At 43.7% G+C, this 23,062-nt stretch overlaps 1 protein-coding gene across 1 annotated transcript; it reads left to right on the forward strand.

Moving 5' to 3' along the window:
• The first annotated feature begins 17,029 nt into the window (after window positions 1-17,029).
• LOC103105672 (uncharacterized) lies at window positions 17,030-22,140 on the forward strand. Its single transcript, XM_056803799.1, has 2 exons — window positions 17,030-18,359; window positions 18,471-22,140. The coding sequence occupies exons 1-2, from the start codon at window positions 17,030-17,032 to the stop codon at window positions 21,977-21,979; spliced, it is 4,839 nt and encodes a 1,612-aa protein (XP_056659777.1). The 3' UTR covers window positions 21,980-22,140.
• The last annotated feature ends 922 nt before the right edge of the window (window positions 22,141-23,062 follow it).

The raw sequence follows: 23,062 nt of genomic DNA on the forward strand, positions 1-23,062 counted from the left end.
GTCAATTGAATTCAGTTGAGACTCTGAACTCAGTTGAGGAGTTCAGGAATTCAGTGGAGGACTGGAGCTTGCTTGAGAAGATCTTGTGGTGAGTGATAAAGACTGACTCGCTCTCCCTTGGGCTCAGGCCTAGGCCATTTTTGACTAGGCCCTTTCCTACTGCTTGGCTACTCTCTCTCTCTCTCTCTCTCTCTCTCTCTCTCTCTCTCTCTCTCTCTCTCTCTCTCTCTCTCTCTCTCTCTTTCTCTTTCTCTCTCTCTCTCCTTCCCTTAATTCCTTCATTTGTATTAATTAAAATCTCCATAAAACCCAGCTGACTTAGGTATTTTCATATTTGGGAATTTTCCCATGGTGACCACTTAATTTTAGATTTTAAATCAAGACGTTAAAAATTATCTTTACAGTTTGGCCAAAACACTTTACAGTTTTGGCAATTCATAGTCTTAGCAAACCACATTTTGGTGGTTACAATATATATACATATAACTTATTGCTATTAAGTTATTAGTAATTTAATTAATAATATGATTAATAATTATGAATTAATATTAAATAGTACCCATTTGTCTTCATAATAACTTTTTAAAATTATATTCAGAAATATTTTTGTTCAAGAATTTCATGAAGACAAAACAGTATATAGCAACTACACACCTCACTATAATTTAGATAATATAATTTAGAAAGGGGATATAATTAAAAATATGGAGTATAAGAAATTTCATCAGGTTAATAGTTTTAAAGCAAGAATTGCTCAATTTGTTAGGTAAGAGAAGAAAATTATTTTTAAAAATGAAGAGAAAGACAAAATAAATGAGCTATCTTCTCTGCACAAATGCTAACTGAACATTATTGTTCATTACCAAAAAAGTTTTTAAACATATCCATAAGGTGGTTTTCAGAGTATATATTCTTTATCAAGGGCATTGAGAAAGTAATTTTTATCACATTTGACTAGAAATCAATAGGATCTGTTCCAAATTTTCAAAAAAAGGAATTTGAAGTATGGATTTACATTTAAAAACCTCCACCCTTGTGAGTAAATGATGGGCCATCTATAAAACCTCACATCTGCATAGTTATATGACTCAAAAATAATTCTCAAAAAATTTAACAATATCCAAGTGGGCATTTATTGACTTTTTAACCAAATTTTTAGTAATTTTTAAAAATTACAAAAGTCAATTATTAGTTTTTTTGAACAATTGTTTGACATCAGAGAAGAGAGGAAATTAATAACCTAACTTAAGAAAAAACTTTGATGTTTGTTGATAGTTGGGAAAAATCATTAATTATAAACTTAGCCAGTTATTGGCTTCTTCCATTTGGATCTTGTCTTTATAAAGTGTTTCTCAGAACATGCCACCATTAAAATCAATTATTAAAATAATCTCAAATTAGAACCAGAACATGATATGAATGAATTACAAAGTATAAAAACAGAATTTGTAAAAATAGTAAGCTTACATGCAATTATATTATTTATTTTGTTTTTGTTTTTTTAATTTTAAACATTTTTCATTTGGCCAATTTCAAACATTATTCCTTGGTTACAAAAATCATTTTCTATTCATCCCTCCCCTCTACCCACCCTTCCCATAGCCTAAACACAATTCCACTGGGTATTACATGTGTCCTTGATCAGAACCCATTTCCATGTTGTTGATTTTTGCACTAGGATGTTCATTTAGAGTCTACATCCCCATTCATATCACCCTTGAACCACTTAGTCAAGCAGTTATTTTTCTTTGGTGTTCTACTCCCACAGTTTTTCCTCTGGATGTGGATAGTGTTCTTTCTCATAGATCCCTCTGGGTTTTTCAGGATGAATGCATTGCCACTAATGGAGAAGTCCATTACATTCAATTGTACCACAGTGTATCCATCTCTGTGTACATTGTTCTTCTGGTTCTGCTCCTTTCACTCTGCATCACTTCCTGGAGGTTGTTCCAGTCTCCATGGAATTCCTCTACTTTATTATTCCTTTGAGCACAATAGTATTGCATCACGAACATATACCACAATGTGTTCATTCATTCACCAATTGAAGGGCATCCCCTCATTTTCCAATTTTTGGCCACAACAAAGAGCATGGATATGAATATTCTTGTACATGTATTTTTCCTTAGTATCTCTTTGGGGTACAAACCCAGCAGTGCTATGGCTGGGACATAAGGCAGACAGTCTTTTAGTGACTTTTGCACATAGTTCCAAATTGCCCTCCAGATTGGTTGGATCAGTTCACAACTCCACCAACAATGAAATAATATCCTGACTTTGCCACATCCCCTCCAGCACTCATTGCTTTGCATTGCTGTCATGTTAGCCAATCTGCTAGGTGTGAGGTGATACCTCAGACTTGTTTTGATTTGCATCTCTCTAATTATAAGAGATTTAAAACACTTTTTCATGTGCTTATAATGGTTTTGATTTCTTTGACTGAAAATTGCCTATTCATGTCCCTTGCCCATTTATCAATTGGAGAATGGCTTGATTTTTTATACAATTGATTTAGTGCTTTGTAAATTTGAGTAATTAGACCTTTGTCAGAGGTTTTTGTAATGAAGATTGTTTCCCAATTTGTTATTTTCCTTCTAATTTTGGTTACATTGTTTTTGTTTCTACAAAAAACATTTTAATTTGATGTAATCAAAATTATTTTTCATTTTGTGATGCTTTCTAAGTCTTGCTTGGTTTTACAATCTTTCCCTTCCCAAAGGTCTGGCACGTATACTATTCTGTGCTCACCTAATTTACTTATAGTTTCCTTCTTTATGTTCAAGTCATTCACCCATTCTGAGATCATCATGGTGTAGGGTGTGAGGTGTTGCTCCAAGCTTAATCTCTCCCACACTGCCTTTCAAATTTCCCAGCAGTTTTAATGAAATAGTGAATTTTTTTCCCAAAAGGCAGGATCTTTGTGCATGTCATAGACTGTCTTGCTGAGGTCACTTACCACAAGTCTATTCCACTGATCTTCCTTTCTGTCTCTAGGCCAGTACCAAATTTTTTTGATGTCCACTGCTTTATCATATAGTTTGAGATCTGGTACTGCAGGGCTGCCTTCCTTTCCATTTTTTTTCATGATTTACCTGGATATCCTTGTTCTTTTATTCTTCAAAATGGACTTTGCTATGTTTTTTTTTTCTCTAATTCAGTAAAAAAAAGTTTTTTGAAAGTTCAATGGGTAAGGCACTAAATAAATGAATAAGTTTGGGTAGGATGGTCATTTTTATTATGTAAGCTGTTTTTCCAATTGCTCAGATCTAGTTTTAGTTGTGTGGAAAGTGTTTGGTATTTGTGTTCATATAGTTCCTGTATTTTTCTTGACAGATAGATTCCTAAGTATTTTATATTGTGTAAGGTGATTATAAATAGAATTTCTCTTCCTAATTCCTGTTGCTGGGATGTGTTGGAGATATATAGAAATGCTGATGACTTATGAGGGTTTATTTTGTAACCTGCAACTTTGCTAAAGTTGTAGATTATTTCCACTAGCTTTTTAGTTGATTCTCTGGGATTCTTTAAGTAGACCATCATGTCATCTTCAAAGAGTGATAGCTTGGTCTCCTCATTGCCAATTTTAATATCCTCAATTTCTTTTTCTTCTCTAATTGCTACTGCTAGTGTTTCTAATACAATGGTGAATAATAGAGGTGATAATGGGTAACCTTATTTCACTCCTACTCTTATTGGGACTGCATCTAGTTTATCCCCGTTGCATATGATGTTGGCTAATGGTTTTAGATAGATACTTTTTATTATTATTAGGAAAGACCCTTTTATTCCTATCCTTCCTAGTGTTTTTATTAGGAATGTGTGTTGTATTTTGTCAAATGCCTTTTCTGTATCTATTGAGATAATCATGTGATTTTTGTTGGTTTGCTTGTATTTTATTGTTCAATTATGTGGATGGTTTTCCTAATATTGAACGATCCTTGCATTCCTGGTATAAATCCCACCTGATCACAGTGAATAACCCTCATGATTACTTGCTGGAGTCTTTTTGATAGTATCCTATTTAAGATTTTTGCATTTATGTTCATTAAGGAGATTGATCTGTAGTTTTCTTTTTCCATTTTTTACTTGCCTGACTTTGGAAGCAGTACCATGCTTGTTTCATGAAAGGAATTTGGTAGAACTCTCTCTTTGCTTATTATGTCAAATAGTTTGTATAGTATTAGGATGAGCTGTTCTTTGAATGTGTGATAGAATTCACTTGTGAATCCATCAGGCCCTGGGTATTTTTTCTTAGACAGTTCTTTGATGGCCTATTCAATTTCTTTTTCTGATATGGGATTATTTAAGAGTTCTATTTCTTCAACAACAGCCTACTGCTATTCAGCTAATGCTCAGAGTCCTAACTCACCATCACGGACACTGTTTTCAGAATGGCGAACAAATATAAAAAAACGTGGATACACCCACAATCAAAACAGTGGCATCTAATTGACTACATCATTGTATGCCGGCAAGACATCCAGGATGTACAGATCACCAGAGCCATGAGAGGAGATGAATGGTGGAGAGACCACCAATTGGTTAGAGTGACTCTTCAAATGCACATTGCGCCTCGCCATCCAAAACGCACCCAGACAGTTTGCGCATTTTACAATATGAGTCGTCTTAGAGATCCATCTTATTTGCAAATGTTCCAGTCCTGCCTGGACGACAAGCTGTCTGCTAAGGGACCACTCACTGGAAGCTCAACCGAGAAATGGAACCAGTTGAGAGATGCAGTGAAGGAAACATCAAAGGCAGTCCTAGGCCCAAAACAACGCAACCATCAGGACTGGTTCAATGAGAACAACACTGCTATTGAAGACCTCTTGAGCAAGAACAAAACCTTTATGGAGTGGCAAAATAACCCAAACTCTGCTCCTAAAAAGGACAGATTCAAGTCTCTCCAAGCAATGGCTCAGCATGAGATCAGGAAGATGCAAGACCGATGGTGGGAAAAAAAGGCAGAAGAAATCCAGTGGTTTTCTGATACGAAAAACTACAAAAAATTTTCAGTGCCCTCAAGACTGTCTATGGGCCATTAAACCCCACCACCACTCCCTTGCTATCCTCTGAAGGTGACACTCTCATAAAAGATAAAAACGGCATCAGCAACAGGTGGAAAGGACACTTCAGTCAGCTTTTCAACTGACCCTCTTCAGTCGACCAAAGCGCCCTTCACCAGATCCACCAAAACTGCTCCATTGAACAACTTGATGTCCCTCCTTCAATAGAGGAAGTCCAAAAATCCATTAAACAAATGAGTGCAGGAAAGGCACCCGGTAAAGACTGGATCCCAACCGAGGTGTACAAGGCCTTAAATGGAAAGGGGCTCCAGGCATTCTACATAGTGCTGACCAGCATATGGGAAGAGGAAGACATGCCCCCAGAACTCAGAGATGCCTCCATCGTAGCCCTATACAAGAACAAAGGCTCACGAGTAGCCTGTGACAACTACAGAGGCATCTCACTACTCTCCACTGCTGGAAAGATCCTCGCCTGTGTTATACTCAACAGACTCCTGTCATCTGTTTCAGAGCAGAACCTGCCTGAATCACAATGTGGCTTCCAACCAGATCGCAGCACCATCGACATGGTCTTCACGGTGAGGCAAATGCAGGAAAAATGCCTTGAGCAGAACCTGAGTCTCTACATTGTCTTCATAGACCTGACAAAGGAGTTCGACACAGTGAACAGGGGTGCATTGTGGGTGATCCTCAGCAAGCTTGGTTGCCCAGCAAAATTCATCAAACTGATCCAGCTCTTTCATGTCGACATGACAGGGGAAGTCCTATCTGGTGGAGAGACTTCTGATCGCTTCAACATCTCCAATGGCGTGAAACAAGGCTGTGTCCTCGCTCTGGTACTATTCAACCTATTTTTCACCCAAGTATTATGACATGCTGTGATGGATCTAGACCTGGACATCTACATCAAATACCGACTGCATGGCTCACTATTTGACCTTTGCTGCCTGACTGCAAAAAAAAAAAAAAAAAAGACAACAGAGAGACTCATCCTGGAAGCTCTCTTTGCAGATGACTGTGCTCTCATGGCCCACCAAGAAAATCATCTCCAAACCATTGTGGACAGGTTCTCCACTGCAACAAAACTGTTTGGCCTGACTATCAGCCTTAGCAAAACAGAGGTGCTGTTCCAACCTGCACCAGGGAGACCAACTAACCAGCCCTGCATTACAATGGATGGCATGCAGCTTTGTAATGTCAACACTTTCAAGTACCTGGGCAGCACCATCACCAATGACGGGTCCCTAGACCACGAGATTAATGCCAGGATCCAAAAGGCCAGCCAGCACTTGAGCGGCTGAACTGCAAAGTCCTCCAACACAGAGGTGTAAGCACTGCGACGAAGCTCAAAGTGTACAACGCAGTGGTCCTCAGCTCGCTCCTGTACAGTTGTGAGACATGGACACTGTACCAGAAGCACATGAAACAGCTGGAGCAATTCCACCAACACTCCCTCCAGTCAATAATGAGGATCCAATGGTGAATCACCAATCAGGAAGTCCTCGACAGAGCCAACTCCACCAGCATTGAAGTAATGGTCCTCAAAACTCAGCTATCATGGTCTGGACACGTCATCCGCATGGACCCACAGCGAATACCAAGACAGGTATTCTATGGTGAACTGTCAGCTGGACTCAGGAAACAAGGCCAACCAAAGAAAAGATTCCAGGATCAGCTAAAGTCCAACTTGAAGTGGGCTGGCATCACACCAAAGCAACTAGAACTCGCTGCCTCTGACAGAAGCAGCTGGCGAACCCACATTAACCATGCCGCCACCACCTTTGAAGATGAGCGATGTCGACGTCTTGCCACTGCGTGTGAACACTGACACCAGGCCACACCCGCACCTCCCGTAACAACTGGAGTTCATGCCCCATGTGCCACAAACTTTGCGCCTCAGCCTTTGGACTCCAAAGCCACATGAGGGTACACCATATATGAAACTGCACAAAGACAATAGTCATTCTCGATCACCAAGAGACTACCACTACTACTACTACTACCATTTCTTCTTATGTTAATCTAGGCAATTTATATTTTTGTAAATATTCATGCATATCACCTAGATTGGCATATTTATTATCATATAATTGGGCATAATAGTTTTTAATGATTGCCGTAATTTCCTCTTTATTGGAGGTGAGCTCTCCCTTTTCATCTATGATATAATTAATTTGATTTTCTTCTTTCCTTTTTTTTATTAGATTGACCAGTACTTTGTCTATTTTGTTTGTTTTTTCAAAATACCGGCTTCTAGTCTTATTTATTAGTTCGATACATTTATCATTTTCTATTTTATTAATTTCTCCCTACATTTTTAGGATCTCTAATTTAGTTTTTTTTTTTCTGGGGTTTTTAAATTTGTTTGCTTTCAAGTTTTTTGATTTGCATGCCCAATTCATTGACCTCTGCCCTCCCTAATTTGTTAATATATGAACTCAAGGATATAAATTGTCCCCTGAGTACTGCTTTGGCTGTTTCCCAAAGAGTTTGAAAGGATGTCTCATCATTGTCATTTTCTCCAATGAAATTATTAATTGTTTCTATGATTTATTCTCTAACCAATTTTGGAGAATCATATTATTTAATTTCCAATTAATTTTTCATTTGGCTCTCCATGTATCCTTACTGATCATTATTTTTATTTCCTCATTATCTGAAAAGGTTGCATTTATTATTTCTGTTTTTCTGCATTTGTATGCCATGTTTCTGTGACCTAATGTATGGTCAATCTTTGTGAATGTGCCATGTGGTGCTGAGAAGAAGGTATATTCCTTTTTATCCCTATTTATTTTTCTCCATATGTCTATTAACTCTAATTTTTCCAAGATTTCATTCACTTCTTTTACCTCTTTCTTATTTATTTTATTATTTGATTTATCTAAATTTGATTGTGGTAGGTTCAGGTCTCCCACTAGTATAGTTTTACTATCTATTTCCTCCTTCAATTCCACTAGTTTCTCCTTTGGGAATTTGAATGCTATACCATTTGATGCATATATGTTAATTAGTGATATTTCCTCATTGTCTATATTTCCTTTAATCAGGATGTATTTACCTTCCCTATTCCTTTTAATCAGATCTATTTTTACTTTGGCTTTGTCAGATGTCATGATTGTAACTCCTGGCTTCTTTCTATTAGTTCAGGCCCAATAGGTCTTGCTCCAATCTTTAATTCTGACCTTTTGAGTATCTACCCACCTCAGGTATGTTTCTTGTAGACAATATATAGTAGGATTCTAATCCACTCTCCTATTCATTTATGTTTTATGTGTGAGTTTATCCCATTGACGTTTAAAGTTATGATTGTCACTTCTGAATTCCCTAGCATTTTGATATCCTCTCTTAGTTCTGTCCTTTTTTCTTTTTCTATATCCCTTGAAAGCAGCAGTTTACTTTTAATCAATCTCCCTAATCCTCTCACTTAATATGCTTCCCTTTCTGGTACCTCCCTTTTTGTTCCCTTCTTGTTTTTTTAGAGTCTAAGGTTTCTTCACCCTCTCCTTTCCTCCCTTTTTGTACTCCCTCCCTCCTACCCCCTTAGTCTTCCCTTCTCACTTATCCTGTAGGGTAAGATAGAATTCAAGATCCCAATGGATCTAGATACTCTTCCCTCTCAGAATTGATTTCACTGAGAGTAAGATTTAAGTATTACCTATTAGCACCCTCTTCCTCTCCTTCTTATAAGATTATTCTTTCCCTCACCTTCCCATGTGTATCTTTGTGTGATAAAGATCACCCTATTTATTTTACTTCTTCAGGTATCTCTTGGTACCATCCTCGATTCACCTCACCCTTTTTCTTTTTTTGCATATCATCTTATAGCCCTTATTGCCCCAATCTTTTCTTATGCATGATTCTTCTAATTACTCTAATAATGAATACAATTTTTGAGAGTTACAAATAACATTCCCCCCCATATTAATATAAATAAATTGATCTAATTGTAGCCCTTAAAGAAGAGAGTTTGAATGAAAAAAACTAAAATATTCTTCGCCTTTCCCTCTCTTTCTAATTTACCTTTTTATGTTTCTCTTACTCTTTATGTTTGGGTATCAAACTTTCCACTTAGTTCTCATCTTTTCTTTACAAATACTTGGATATCTTCTAGTTTGTTGCATACCCATAATTTCCCCTGGAGGTATATAGTCAGTTTTGATGGATAGGTGATCCTTGGTTGAAGACCCAGTTCTCCTGCCTTTTCTGAATATCATGTTCCAGGCTTTGTGGTACTTTAGTGTGGAAGCTTCCAGGTCTTGTGTGATACTGATTGGTGCTCCTTTGTATCTGAGTTGTCTCTTTTTGGCTTCACATAGAACTTTCTCCTTAGCTTGAAAGCTTTGGAATTTGGCAATTATATTCCTGGGAGTTGTCTTTTGAGGATTTAGTGTAGTGGGTCTTCTATGAACTCTTTCAATGTCTATTTTTCCCCCTTGTTCAAGAACATAAGGGCAGTTTCCTTGGATGATTTCTTGTAGTATGATGTCAATATTTCTGTTTATTTCTGGCTTTTCAGGTAGACCAGTGATTCTCAAAATGTCTCGTCGTGATCTGTTTTCTTGATCTGTCATCTGGTCAGTGAGATATTTTATGTTTTCTTCTATTTTGTCAGTCTTTTGACTTTGCTCTATTAATTCTTGATGTTTTGCATTATCAGTGGTTTCCAGTTGTCCAAATCTGCTCCCTAAGGCCTGGTTTTGTTTTTTGTTACAATCATTTCATTTTCTGCTTTATTGTTTTGAATTTTCTTTTCAGTTCGGCTTATCCTGCTTTTTGTGGCTTCCAGCTGTTTCTCCAATTGGGAGTTCCTGTCCCTCAAACTGTTTTTTTTTTCTCTTTGAACTATTTACCATTTTTCTTGCCAGATGGATTCCATCTTTTGGATAAGCTCTAATTTAAATTCTTCAAGAGATTGTGGAAAATTTCCATTTTTTAAAGGTATTGGCATTGTTTGAATTTCCTCCTGTATTTCCTCTGTAGCCTGGGGTTTTTCCTCTGTAAAAATTTTCGAGAGTCAATGCCCTTTGTTTGTTTGTTTGTTTGTTTGTTTGTTTGTTTGTTTGTTTGTTTTGGTGGTGGATGGAGGTTTTGGTTCCTGAGAGCAATTTACAATCACAGTGGGTGTTTTTCCTTCCCTTTTTATTCAGAGATCTGAGTGAGATGGGTAGATTCTCTGTGTATGGAGTCAAGGAGCAAGGGTTTTGCCTAAGTCAAGCTCTCGAATCTCAGTGGCTTCTGCTGTTCACTGCTCTTCTCTGCATTTCCTTGCTGAGAGTGCCCACAGTCTGAACTCCCTAGACCACTGGGGTTTCAAGGGTAGCTGCTCTCAGGGGTAGGTCCTCAGTATTTTTAGTCAGCTCTCAAGGACCTAGAGGTGCCCCTTGATCACTTCAGAGGTGTCCCTCTCTCACTTGCTGATTCTGGCATTTGCTGGCTCTGACTCTGGCTCCATAGATGGTGTGGGGAAGTGTATGTATATCAGCTCATGTTTGGGTAGGAGCTTTTTCACCCCCTTGTAGTGTGGAAATGCCCCAATCCTGCATACCATCAGTGTTGTGCCCTACTGTCGAGTCCCTTCATTCTTATGAAAATGTTTTTTGGTGTCTTTTGAGTTAGGTAGTTTTATCAGTAGTGCTGAAGAGGAAGTGTCCCGCATCTAGACTGCCTCCATGCTTATCTGGAAGCCTCATGCAATTATATTATTAGCAATGGCTAATATTAGTATTACTATTAATATTAAAATATTTAATGAAATCAAACATACTTTTACAAATGAAATTAAATATACTTTTTGCATTTTTTGGTTTATCTCATTTTTAAAATGCATTTTTATATATTTTAAAACATTTGATATAAGTAAATTAATACTTATATACTTTTTATATAGGAAACAAATTTATTGGGCACATGCTTAATTGTTATTTTTCTGAAAACAGTGCATAAGAATAACTGTTAGAGCCCATTGCACTGTACAAACTAATTGAACTGTCAAGATGTATATTACCATAGAAGCATATGTTGATTGAGAAAAACTTAAAGCCTTTAGGATTTGAGAATAAAAAGAAATGATAGCCAATTAAAATCTCAGAAGTAGTGTGGTAAATCACATATAAAGGATTAATTAAGAATGATAAGACTTCAAATTGAAAAAGAAAGAGAAACCAATTAGGAATTTCTGTTTTATTTTCCCAGACGCTGACATTTATTATGGCTTTTTGTACCCAAGGGAATGGAATGAAGATCAAATCTTGAATCTAGGTTTGAAAAAATGTAGGAAAAAAAACAAGCCCCAATGACCAAGTTCCAGAGTTTATGGGCTTTAATAACTTCTTTTATATTGTTAAGTTACTTGGAATTTTCTTGTTAATGAATTTTTATATATTGTGTTCATTTCAAAATGGAAAATTCCTAGTAGACCAGAAAATATGCCCAAATGTATTTTTTTTCTAGAAGTATTAGGATGAGACTTCAGAAATATAATTTTGAATATTCGTTCCCCAGCTCTTCCCTTGTCAAGGGCTTCTTTAGTAACATCTCTATAATCAAGAAGTAAATTCTAACTGTTTTTTTTTATCTCACTAGCTCCTCATGGTGAGAAACATTCAATGTGTGGACACAGTATGATGAATTTTACAAAACAAGGCTTCCACATATAGTAGGTTGGGTTTTGCTTCCTTGGATACTGATGACAGGAATTGGGGTTATGTCTTTCCCAAGTGGACATATCAGTGAGGATATTACAGAGTCCACAATAAATCTGGGGCATGAAGAACTTTTTTGGAGAGGAAGCATGCTTCCCCAGGATGTTAGTATTTTAAGGGAAGGAAGTAGAACCCATCCTTCTTTCATATAGTGTTCTCATTTATAAAATAAGTAAAATAACTATATCAAACCCACCCTGGGCTATTTTGCATCTAACTTTAGGTAATATTTATAAAGCATTTTGCAAGCCATAACATTATACAAATATTATTATTATAATTATGATCATTACCTCAATGTAACTAAAATCAAAGACAATCATTATTACTAACTGGAACAAACTTCTCATATGTCACCTGGACTATTGATATACATCATGGAGGGTATGCATCTAGCATATACAGTAAGAAAAATGGAGATGGCAGCATGTAGCAAAGCAAAGTCATGAAGAGTTTCCCCAGTATTTATTTAAGAATATTTTCAGACTCATCAAGTTCTTAAATAAATACTGGGAAAAATATTCATGATTTTGTAAGGACAAGTTTATTTAGTTATCAGATTTATTTATGTAGACTGGTACATTTGTCCCCAATATGCAAACAATAAAGAAACTTCTATGCTGAAATTCAAAATATATCAATTAAATAGCACATAGAGACCTATATAAGGTCTTTTAAAAAAACATTTCTCTTGCAGGTGGAGCCAAGATGGTGGCTTAGTAGTGCCAACTTGGAGAAACACAGAACTACTAAAGTAGTCAGCAAAATGAAATCAGGAAAGAGATAGTGTTCAATATTTACCCACTACACAGAATGAAGCACCTAAAAACACACACAAAACCAAGGGTTCTAGGACTGGAATCTAGGACTCTATGAGAATACCATCACCTCATGAGATAATTCTCCAAAGAATAATAGAACTTTGGGATCTTATATACCTTTTGGGGAACTAAAGACATGGCTTTACCATGGCTACAAGGAAATGAGAAGTCCAGGACTTTATTATCAGGAAGAAGCTGATGCTTTACAATCAATAAAAAAGGAAAGGGTCCATCCAAGGGTTTGACTACCTGGGAGAGGACTTTAATTACAATGGGATAAACTACTAAGACATAAAAAGGGTACTTATCTTTTGACTATGTCTATTAGTCTTGCCTAAATTGAGATCATTAAATACTTTAAGGTCTATTGCTTAGTCTGAAACTTGTCAGTCTGGGATTCACTGGAGTGAGTTCTCAGGGGGTAAGGGCAAAAGTGGAATTTCCAAAAGCCCAGTATACAATAGCAAGAAAAACATATAGCCTCTCAGAAATTTCTTCCAAACTGCTAATTACAAAGTGTCTCAAAAGAACAGAGGTCAAAACGGAATGAGCAAAGGATGAAGAATGAAAGGTAGGCAGAGAGAGAGGATTCCCATGCTTTATAGGGGCAAAACTGCACAAGGGACTACTCCTCCCCCATACACCACTCCAGTGAGAACCAGGGCGAGGGAAACCTCCAAATTCTTAGGACCTGACACAATATCATCCCTCAGGGCAGTGCCAGACCTGGTAAGTGAGACTCAAGGAATAGCAGGAAGCTTGCTTCCATGGTACAGCAGGAAAGGAAGTAGCAGCTAAGGAAGGTAGCCTCAGCAGAAACCTCAGAACTTCAGAATGGATGAATGACTTAAATATAAAGAGGGAAGTCATAAACAAATTAGGTGAACATAGAATAGTATGCCTATCAGATCTATAAGAAAGGAAGGAATTTAAGAACAAGCAGGAGAAAGAGAACACTACAAAATATAAAATGAATAATTTTGATTATATTAAATTTAAAAGTTTCTGTACAAACAAAACCAATGGAACAAAATTAGAAGGAAAGCTACATATTGGGGAAAATTTATAACAAAAACCTCTGTCAAAGGTCTGATTTTTCAAATGTATAAGGAGCTAAGTCAATTATACAAAAATCAATCCATTTCCCAATTGGCAAATGGTCAATTGACATGAATAGGCAGTTTTCAGATAAAGAAATCAAAACTATCCATAAGCATATGAAAAAATGTTATAAATCTCTCATAATTACAGAAATACAAATCAAAAGAATGGTGAGGTACCATTTAACACCTAGCAGATTGGCCAATATGACAGTAAAGGATGTAAAGATTAAATTTAATTCTCTCTTGATTTTGAAAATGAAATTAACTCTCCCCTGATTATGAAGATTAAATTAACTCCCCTGTCCATTTTTAGATTTAATCCCCAAAAGTGTAAATATCCCACTTAATCACTGAGTGGAGGTGGTCTGTGACCCATGTGTGCCATAGTGTGTAACAGATCAGAATCAAACTGACTGCCCTCTGGGCAGTCCTAAGCAAAGCTTCAACAGTAATTCCTAGACATAAGAATGAAGGAAGGCACAGAAAGTGATGCAAAATAAATTTTCTTTAAATGGGAACTACAACTTCCTGTGGAGAGTTTTTCAGAGATATTCTTCAGAGAGATCTTTGGAAAGAACTTTGGCTTCTGGAGTTCTGAGTTCAAGTTGGAGGTTGGTGAAGAATCTGATGACTGGACCTGAGACCTTCCCTGGTGAGACTGTCCTTGGATCTCTCCCTTTGAACTGACAAGTGGTGAGTGAAAAGAGCTGACTCATTTCCTGGATTTTCTGAAGAGACTAGCCTCAGGAGGGTCCTATCCTCTTGAGAGAGGCTCCCTGAATCTCCAGGTCCTCAGCTCAAAGCTGATGCTTCTCCGGCTAAGCCCCTGCCTGTGTTGAGCCAGGGTCCAGAGCAAAATACTTAGTGCATGGTCTACATATCTTACCCTATCCTTTCTCTGTTTTCTTACTTCAATCTTTCTATATTTTGTAAATAAATCATTAAGATTAATCTCTTTGGAATTTCATAAAATTCCTGGTGACCCTACTCTTGAATAAGCCAGTCAGACCTTTACAAAAATCCCTTTTCTCCCCCTTACAAGGAAAATAATAAATATTGGAGGGGTTGTGACAAAATCTTGATACTAAAGCATTGCTGGTAGAGTTGTGGATTAATCTAGCCATCCTGGAAGGTAATTTGGAATTATGCACAAGGGGCTTTAAAAGAATGCATAACCACTGATCCAGCAATACCACTACTAGGTTTATACATCAAGAGATAATAAGGAAAAATACTTATGCAAAAATATTCATAGCCACACTCTTTGTGGTGGTAAAAATTGGAAAATGAAGATTTGTCCATAAATTGGGGAATGGCTAAACAAATTATGATTCATGGCAGTGAAGAAATACTACTGTGATGTAAGGAATGAAAATATGGAGGATTTCTGTATGAACTGGGAGAACCTCAATGAACTGGTGCAGAGTGAAATGAGCAGAACAAGAAGAACATTATACACAGAAAGTAAAATATTGTGGAACAATTCAATGTAATGGATTTTGCTACTAGTGTAACAAGCCAGGATACTCCTGAAGGATTTATGGGAAAGAATGCTAACCACATTGAGGAAAAGACCTATGGGAGTAGAAATGGAAAAGAAAAACATTATACCTCTTATCACATGTAGATATGTGTATGTGATTTGGGATTTAGGATTTAAAAGATTGCTCTGTACCAAAAATGAATAATATAGAAATAGGTATTGAAAGGGAACTGGGCCGACTAGGCCCACGAGCCCAACATAGATAAACACCCCTCCTAGGCCAACGAACCCAACATAGATAAGCACCCCCTCTAAACCCACACACCCTGAGTGATGGACACCTTGACCTCCCCACCCCACCAACATACCCAACATAGATAAGCACCCAACATAGATAAGCACCCCCTGAGTGATGGACACCTTGACCTCCCCACCCCACATGATAACCACCTTGATCCCCCCACCTTGTGTGATAACCACATGGACCCCTGGTAAGCTCCATGGGTATATAAGCCTGCCTTAAATTTGCTTCGGGGAGGACCTGCCTTGGGCTCCTCCCCACGCGTGTGTAACTGTGTTACAATAAACCACCTCTCTGTGCTGATTGCAGCGTCTGTTCTGTTCCTTTGGCCCCTAAACGGACCCTAACATATGGGGGCTCGTCCCAAGGGTGTCCAGGAACCACAGACGGAGAGCAAGAGACCTACGCCGAGCAGGTAAGCCTCCGGGACCCCTATTGGCTTTTTTTGAAACCGAAACTTGGGTTATGGTTTGAGTGTGTGAGTGAATGAGGGAGCGTGACATTCTTTCTGGCTGGAGGGAAACCCCGTGAAACGCATACAGGCAAAGGGTGGCACTTTGTGCTCCAGGTCGGGGTTTATACGACACACCTGTCCTAAGCGTCACGGGTCCATCCCGTTCCGGGGTGAGGGCTTGCCCGCGACTCGGTTGAACTCCAGACCTGTTTCTGAGTGTGGACTTGGCGGTACCGCGGTTCTGTCTCCCCAGCAGGGGCCCAGCCGGGAAACCGAGGAAGCGAATGCCATCCCATTCACCCCCTCCCGCCACCCCTCTCCCTACCCTGCCCTCTCCCAACCCTACCCACTAGTTTCGGTTTCTACCAAATCTAGGTTCGAGTCCTTTCGCAGTGTCCTGAGTTCGAGTCTCAGCTCGACACTGCGATAAACGGGGTGTTGGACACGGGAAGAGGCGCCCTTCCCTCCCCAACGCATACCCCACAAAATCCTGCAGGTACGGGCCCCAGGTTCGAGTCCTGAGGCTACCAGTGGGTTACAGTCCCGCTACTGGCCCCAGGTTCAAGTCCTGAGGCCACAGTCTTTCAGTGGGTTACAAATCCCACTGGCCGTTAGGTGGGCTAGGGTCCCACTTGTTGTTAGGTGGGTTTGAGTCCCATCCGTGTGGGTTTGAGTCCCGCGCCGGTGCACCGACTGAGGGACGCCTCACTCGGCCGCCGGCACATGGGTAGGCCCAAATTTAACCTTAATTTGTTTGGGCTACCCCCCCCCCGTCGCAGACACACTAACTCGGCTGACGGTCCCCTTGATTTCTTCCTCACCACGCGTGGTCTTCTTTTCCTTACCTTCCTTTCTCTCCTTATCTGTATTCTCATCTTCCTTCTTACTTTCACTACACAGGAATGGGTAATTCTCAAAGCCAGCCTATCGACCTGGTCCTCCACCATTTCGGGGATTTTAAAAATAGGGCAGCAAGCATAGGCTTAGAAGTGAAGAAAGGGAAACTCCAAACCTTTGTTAATGCGGAGTGGCCCACATTTGGAGTAGGCTGGCCCATTGGGGGTACATGGGATAAGGCCATAATCTCAGCTGTGAGGGCAAGAATCCTCCTCCCCGGAAAGGAGGGGCACCCTGACCAAATGCCGTACATCCTCACATGGCAATCCCTAGCCCAAGATCCCCCGCCTTGGCTCCAGCCCTACACGGACCTGGTTCAGGCCTTGGCACTCACCCTAGACCAACGAGCCGCCGCCACCTCTGGAGGCAAACAGCCGGACCCCTCGGCACCCCCTGTCCTCCCAGCCCCTGAAGAACCTCTGTTGGATCTTCCCCTACCACCTCCCTATAATCCACCGGCCCCCTTTTTACCCCATCCCCCAGGGGAAGCCCAAGCACTACCCCTGGGACCAACCTCTCCTCCCCCAGCCCACCGGACAAGGGGGCGCACCCCCCCGCAGGAGGGAGCCGCCCAACCATCCTCCACGGTGGCCCTCCCTGTCCGGGCGGTGGGGCCCATGGTCCCGGGAGGACCATTAATGCACCAATACTGGCCCTTCACCTCCTCTGACTTATATAATTGGAAACATCAGAACCCCCCTTTCTCGGAACACCCTCAGAAACTTATAGACCTCTTGGAGTCTGTCTTCTTAACCCACAGCCCCACCTGGGATGACTGTCAGCAGCTCCTTCGCACCCTTTTTACCGGCGAGGAGCGCGACAGAATCCTAGTAGAGGGGCGTAAGCTGATTTTGGGAGACGACGGCCGCCCCACCACTGACAACGCGCGGCTTGAGGCCGCCTTCCCCTCTAACCGGCCTGACTGGGACTTCTCCACGGAACAAGGTAGGGAGCGTCTTCAGTCCTATCGCCAGAATCTCCTAGCGGGCCTCCGTGCAGCAGCACGAAAGCCTACTAATCTGACCAAAATTGGGGCAGTTAGACAAGGGCCAGAGGAGACCCCGGCAGCCTTTCTAGAACGCTTGCAGAACGCCTTCCGGATCTACTCCCCCATGGATCCCGCCGCCCCCAGCAATCAAACCGCCATTTTGCTAGCCTTCGTTAACCAGTCTGCTCCAGACATCCGGAAAAAGCTGCAAAGGGTGGATGCCTTCACAGCACAATCCCTGGAGGAGCTCTTAAAGGTGGCAGAAAAGGTCTATAACTCTAGGGAATCCCCCGAAGAGAGGGCAGAACGGCTCAGGCAGGAAGATTTACTTAGGCAAGACCAGAAACTCTCTGAGCAACGCTCCAGAGAAGACCGAGCACATAGACAAATGCTTAGGGCCCAACAAGATGCCACCCGCATATTGGCAGCAGTCCTTCAGCCCCCACCAACCCGGGCAAACACCACCTCAGGGAAATCTTGCTATTTCTGTGGGAGGCCAGGTCACTGGCAACGTGAGTGCCCTCAGAAAGTCTCCGGCACCAGGGGACGGCAGAGAAGGCCCCCACCTACGAACAACCGATCTGGTAGGCCGGCCCTGTCCTTTAGTGATAGGGACTGATGGGGTCGGGACTCGGGCCCCCTCCCCGAGCCCTGGGTAACTGCTCGTATTGAGGGGACTGCCGTCCCCCTCCTAGTAGACACGGGGGCAGAACACTCAGTTCTCAAACAGGCCTTTGGGGATGTAACCTCCAAGTACTCCGTGGTTCAAGGGGTAGCCGGCTCTCGCCCCTACCCCTGGACCACGGAACGAACAGTGGACCTTGGTTCCCACACCGTCTCCCATCCCTTTCTGGTCGTCCCTGATAGCCCCGCACCCCTTCTAGGCCGGGACCTCCTACACAAACTCGGCGCCTGTATACACTTCCACCAGGACTCAGTATCAGTCACAGATGCCGAAGGGACTCCCCTCACTATCCTTACAATGGCCCTCCAAGATGAGCACCGCCTTTTCTCTGCCCCTACCTCGAAAGACATTCCTCCACACATCAGACCCTGGGTAGAGGCCTACCCAGGAGTGTGGGCAGAGGTTTCCGGTGTGGGGCTAGCAATCCACCACGCCCCGGTAGTAATCCCCTTGAAGGCCGGGTCTGCACCAGTACGGGTTAAGCAGTATCCCATGCCGCTAGCAGCACGACAGGGCATCCAACCACATATTGAAAGACTTATGAAAACCGGGATACTTATTCCCTGTAAGTCCCTATGGAATACCCCTCTCCTGCCAGTCAGGAAACCTGGATCCGGGGACTATCGCCCAGTCCAGGACCTTCGAGAGGTCAACAAACGAGTGGAAGACATCCACCCGACTGTCCCCAACCCCTACACCCTACTCAGCAACCTACACCCCTCACTCGCCTGGTATACCACTCTGGACTTGAAGGATGCCTTTTTCACACTGCCCCTGGCCCCTGTAAGCCAACCCATTTTTGCCTTTGAGTGGCGCTCGCCAACCTCCCAGGTCGTCTCACAGATGACCTGGACCAGGCTCCCCCAGGGACTGAAACTCAGCCCAACACTCTTCAGCGACGCACTAGCGCGCGATCTGGAAGAATTCCGCTCCAGCCATCCGGACGTGACCCTCCTGCAGTACGTGGATGATCTCCTCATTGCATCACCATCCAAAGAGCAATGTAAAGAAGCCACCCGTGCGCTCTTGCAGTGCCTCCAGGATGCCGGATACCGGGTCAGTGCCAAGAAAGCCCACATAGCGCGGACTGAGGTAACGTTTCTGGGGTACCGCCTCAAGGGGGGCTTCCGGTGGCTCACACCAGCAATGACCCAATCTATTCTGGCAATCCCAACCCCCTCCTCTCCAAGGAAATTCCGGGAATTCCTCGGCACGGTAGGATATTGCCGCCTATGGGTTCCCGACTTTGCCACCATAGCGAACCCCCTCTACCAGGCTGCTAGGGAATCCAGAGAATGGACCTGGACACCAGAAATGGACTCCGCCTTTCGGAAGCTCCGAACGGCCATGCTGAAGGCACCAGCCTTAGCCTTACCCGACCCTGAGAAGCCCTTCCTCCTCTTTGTGGATGAAAGGCAAGGGGTGGCCAAGGGAGTCCTCACCCAGAGGCTAGGACCATGGGACAGGCCGGTCGCTTACTTGTCCAAAAAGATGGACCCGGTTGCGTCAGGGTGGCCAGCGTGCCTCCGCATAATTGCGGCAGTTGCCTTACTGGTCAAAGACGCAGACAAGCTGACCCACGGCCAGGCACTGACGGTAGCCACGACCCACGCCATAGAAACGGTCCTACGACAGCCTCCGGTCAGATGGCCCTCCCATTCCAGACTCACCCATTACCAGTCCCTGCTTCTCAATGAACCCCAAATCACCTTCAAGGTTACAACAGCCTTAAACCCAGCCACCCTGCTACCCTCGGGGGAGCAACTAAGCCTCCACTCCTGTCAGGAGATACTGGTGGAGGCAATCTCGGCCAGGCCAGACCTCAAGGATACACCATTACCCAACCCAGAACTTGTTTATTTTACTGATGGGAGCAGCTTCATCACTCCCTCCGGGGCCAGGGTAGCAGGGGCAGCAGTAGTCAATGATGAAGGAATCGTTGTTTGGGCGGCCAAGCTCCCGGAAGGGACGTCAGCTCAGCGAGCCGAACTTCTCGCCTTAGAAGCAGCCCTACGAGCGGCAAGAGGGAAACGTGTAAACATTTACACAGACAGCCGCTATGCATTTGCCACCTTGCACGTTCATGCCCCCATTTACCACGAGAGGGGATACGTAACATCCACCGGGAAACCGATAGCACACCTACGTAACATCCAGGAACTGTTAGGGGCTGTGTGGGAACCCCGCCAGGTCTCCGTTATACACACACCAGGCCATCAGAAGGGGGACTCCCACCCGGCGCTGGGAAATAGATGGGCGGATGAAGCCGCCAGGAAGGCAGCAATCCAAGCCCCAATGCCCTCAGTCCTCACCCTAACCGCATCCCTTGATGACCTCCCGGTCCCGACCCCTCCCTCAGAACCGGCCCCGTACTCAGAGGAAGACCGGATATGGGTAGGGAAACAAGAGGGAGCAGCTCCAAGGGACCACGAGACATACTCCCGAGACAGGGAGGGCAACCTCCTCCTGCCCCACTCGGCAGGCTGCCTGTTGGCTACCCACCTCCACTGCCTCACCCACTTAGGACACCGCAACCTCCGGGAGCTTCTGCGCAAGGGGCGGATAAGGTTCCGCGGAATGGACTCCTTCCTTGAGGAACTTGCCCGCAATTGTACCACCTGCCAGCTTGTACAGCCTGGGAAACCGACCCCGGCCCCAGGAACCCGCCTGCGAGGAACGCGACCCTGCGAGCACTGGGAGCTCGACTTTACAGAGGTAAAACCAGGAAAATTCGGGTACCGGTACCTCCTCGTCATGATCGACACCTTCACAGGGTGGCCGGAAGCCTTCCCTACAAAAACTGAAACCGCCCAGGTAGTGGCCAAACACTTCTTAGAAGACATCATCCCCAGGTATGGGTTACCCGCTTCCCTAGGATCGGACAACGGTCCGGCCTTTGTTAGCCGAACCATTCAGCTTTTGGCGAAAGGCTTGGGGGTAAATTGGAAATTGCATTGCGAGTATAGACCCCAAAGTTCAGGGCAAGTGGAGAGAATGAATCGGACCCTAAAAGAGTTTCTTACTAAACTCACTTGGGAGACTGGCCGGGACTGGGTGACCCTCCTTCCCTTGGCCCTTTTTAAAACCTGTAATACACCAGGCCCCCTATCCCTCACCCCTTACGAAATCCTTTATGGCTCCCTACCCCCGATACTCCCCTCCACACCGTCCCCGGAGAAGACACCTCCCCACCTTCGAGATTTTATTCTCTCCCTGTCTCAGATACATCAGGACCTGTGGCCACGTCTTCGCGCCAGGTTCCAGCCACCCCCTGCTGAGCCACACAACCTCCAGCCAGGCGACTGGGTGCTGGTCAAGAGACATCGGAAGGAAACTCTCCAACCCAGGTGGAAAGGACCGTATGTGATCTTGCTGACTACCCCCTCAGCTATCAAGGTGGACGGGATAGGCCCCTGGATCCACCACTCGCACGCTCGACCCACCGCAGCACCTAACCCGGAGTGGCAAGCCAAGATCCACCCCCACAACCCTCTGAAGCTGACGCTTAGCCGAATCTAATGGCTGGGAGGCCCTACCTCCTCTCGTTAACCCTAGCTCTCCTCCTCCGTAACATTGCATTCACCTCCCCATCTCTGATGCAATGCCCAGAGGGATACACTTTCATACGCAGTCGAGACCAAGGCTCCAGTTGCGTTTTGTGGTGCAGCATCCGGAACTCCGTAAAACTTGTTCGCTACCCAGAAATATGCCCCCCCCCTTAATCCCATGGACCCCCTTCCCCAATGCAGTCTGCTTGGCCTGGGGCGACTCAGGAGATTGCGTCTCCTGGATGGCCGAAACCACTGTTCCTGCCGAGACCACTGTTCCTGCCGAGACCACTGTTCCTGCCGAGACCACTGTTCCTGTCGAGACCACCGTGCCAGTCGACACCACCGTTCCTGCCGAGACCACTGTTCCTGCCGAGACCACCGTTCCAGTCGAGACCTCCGTTCCTGCCGAGACCACTGTTCCTGCCAATACCACTGCTCCTGTCGAACCCACAGCCACCCGAACCTTCAGACCATGGAGGGACACGAACCCCCACAGGATGGCCACTTGGACCTTAACGTGCTTATATGTCTCTTACCAGCCAGCCGGGTGGACCACCACCCACGCCAAGTGGATCACCCTTGCCAGCACCACCACACCACTGGCCCCGACCCTTACAATCGAGGTATGCAGACTATTCCCCTATGGAATCAGTGGACCCAAGGGCCCCCCGTGTAACCAGTGGGGCACCGGTGGATCATATTACACATGCCCCAGTTCCAACCCGGAGAAGTCCTACTGCAACTCCCCGGGTCAATTTTACTGTCGTCACTGGGGCTGCGAGACTGCAGTAACGGGCAATCCCTCCTGGGCCCCTCCAGAACAGGACCCCTTTATCAGACTTGCCTGCCACCCCTCACCCCACCAGTGCACCCACCTCAACTTTACGGTCCTCCAACCGACGTCCGGGACCTGGTTGCACGGACGAACTTGGGGCCTCAGGAAATATATTAAAGGGAGAAGAAACATTGGGACCACCTTCAGGATTACGAAAAGGCCGGACCCCGCCTCGCACAGCGCAGGACCACTGCAGAATCTGCACCAGCAACCAGA

Source organism: Monodelphis domestica, chromosome 6, assembly GCF_027887165.1.
Source record: "Monodelphis domestica isolate mMonDom1 chromosome 6, mMonDom1.pri, whole genome shotgun sequence".
NCBI lineage: Eukaryota > Metazoa > Chordata > Mammalia > Didelphimorphia > Didelphidae > Monodelphis > Monodelphis domestica.

Coding starts and splice junctions, on each gene's coding strand:
- LOC103105672 (XM_056803799.1), top strand. CDS start 17,030: ATGCCGTACATCCTCACATGGCAATCCCTAGCCCAAGATCCCCCGCCT. Junction 18,360..18,470: donor ACCTACGAACAACCGATCTG/GTAGGCCGGCCC, acceptor TCCCCCTCCTAG/TAGACACGGGGGCAGAACAC.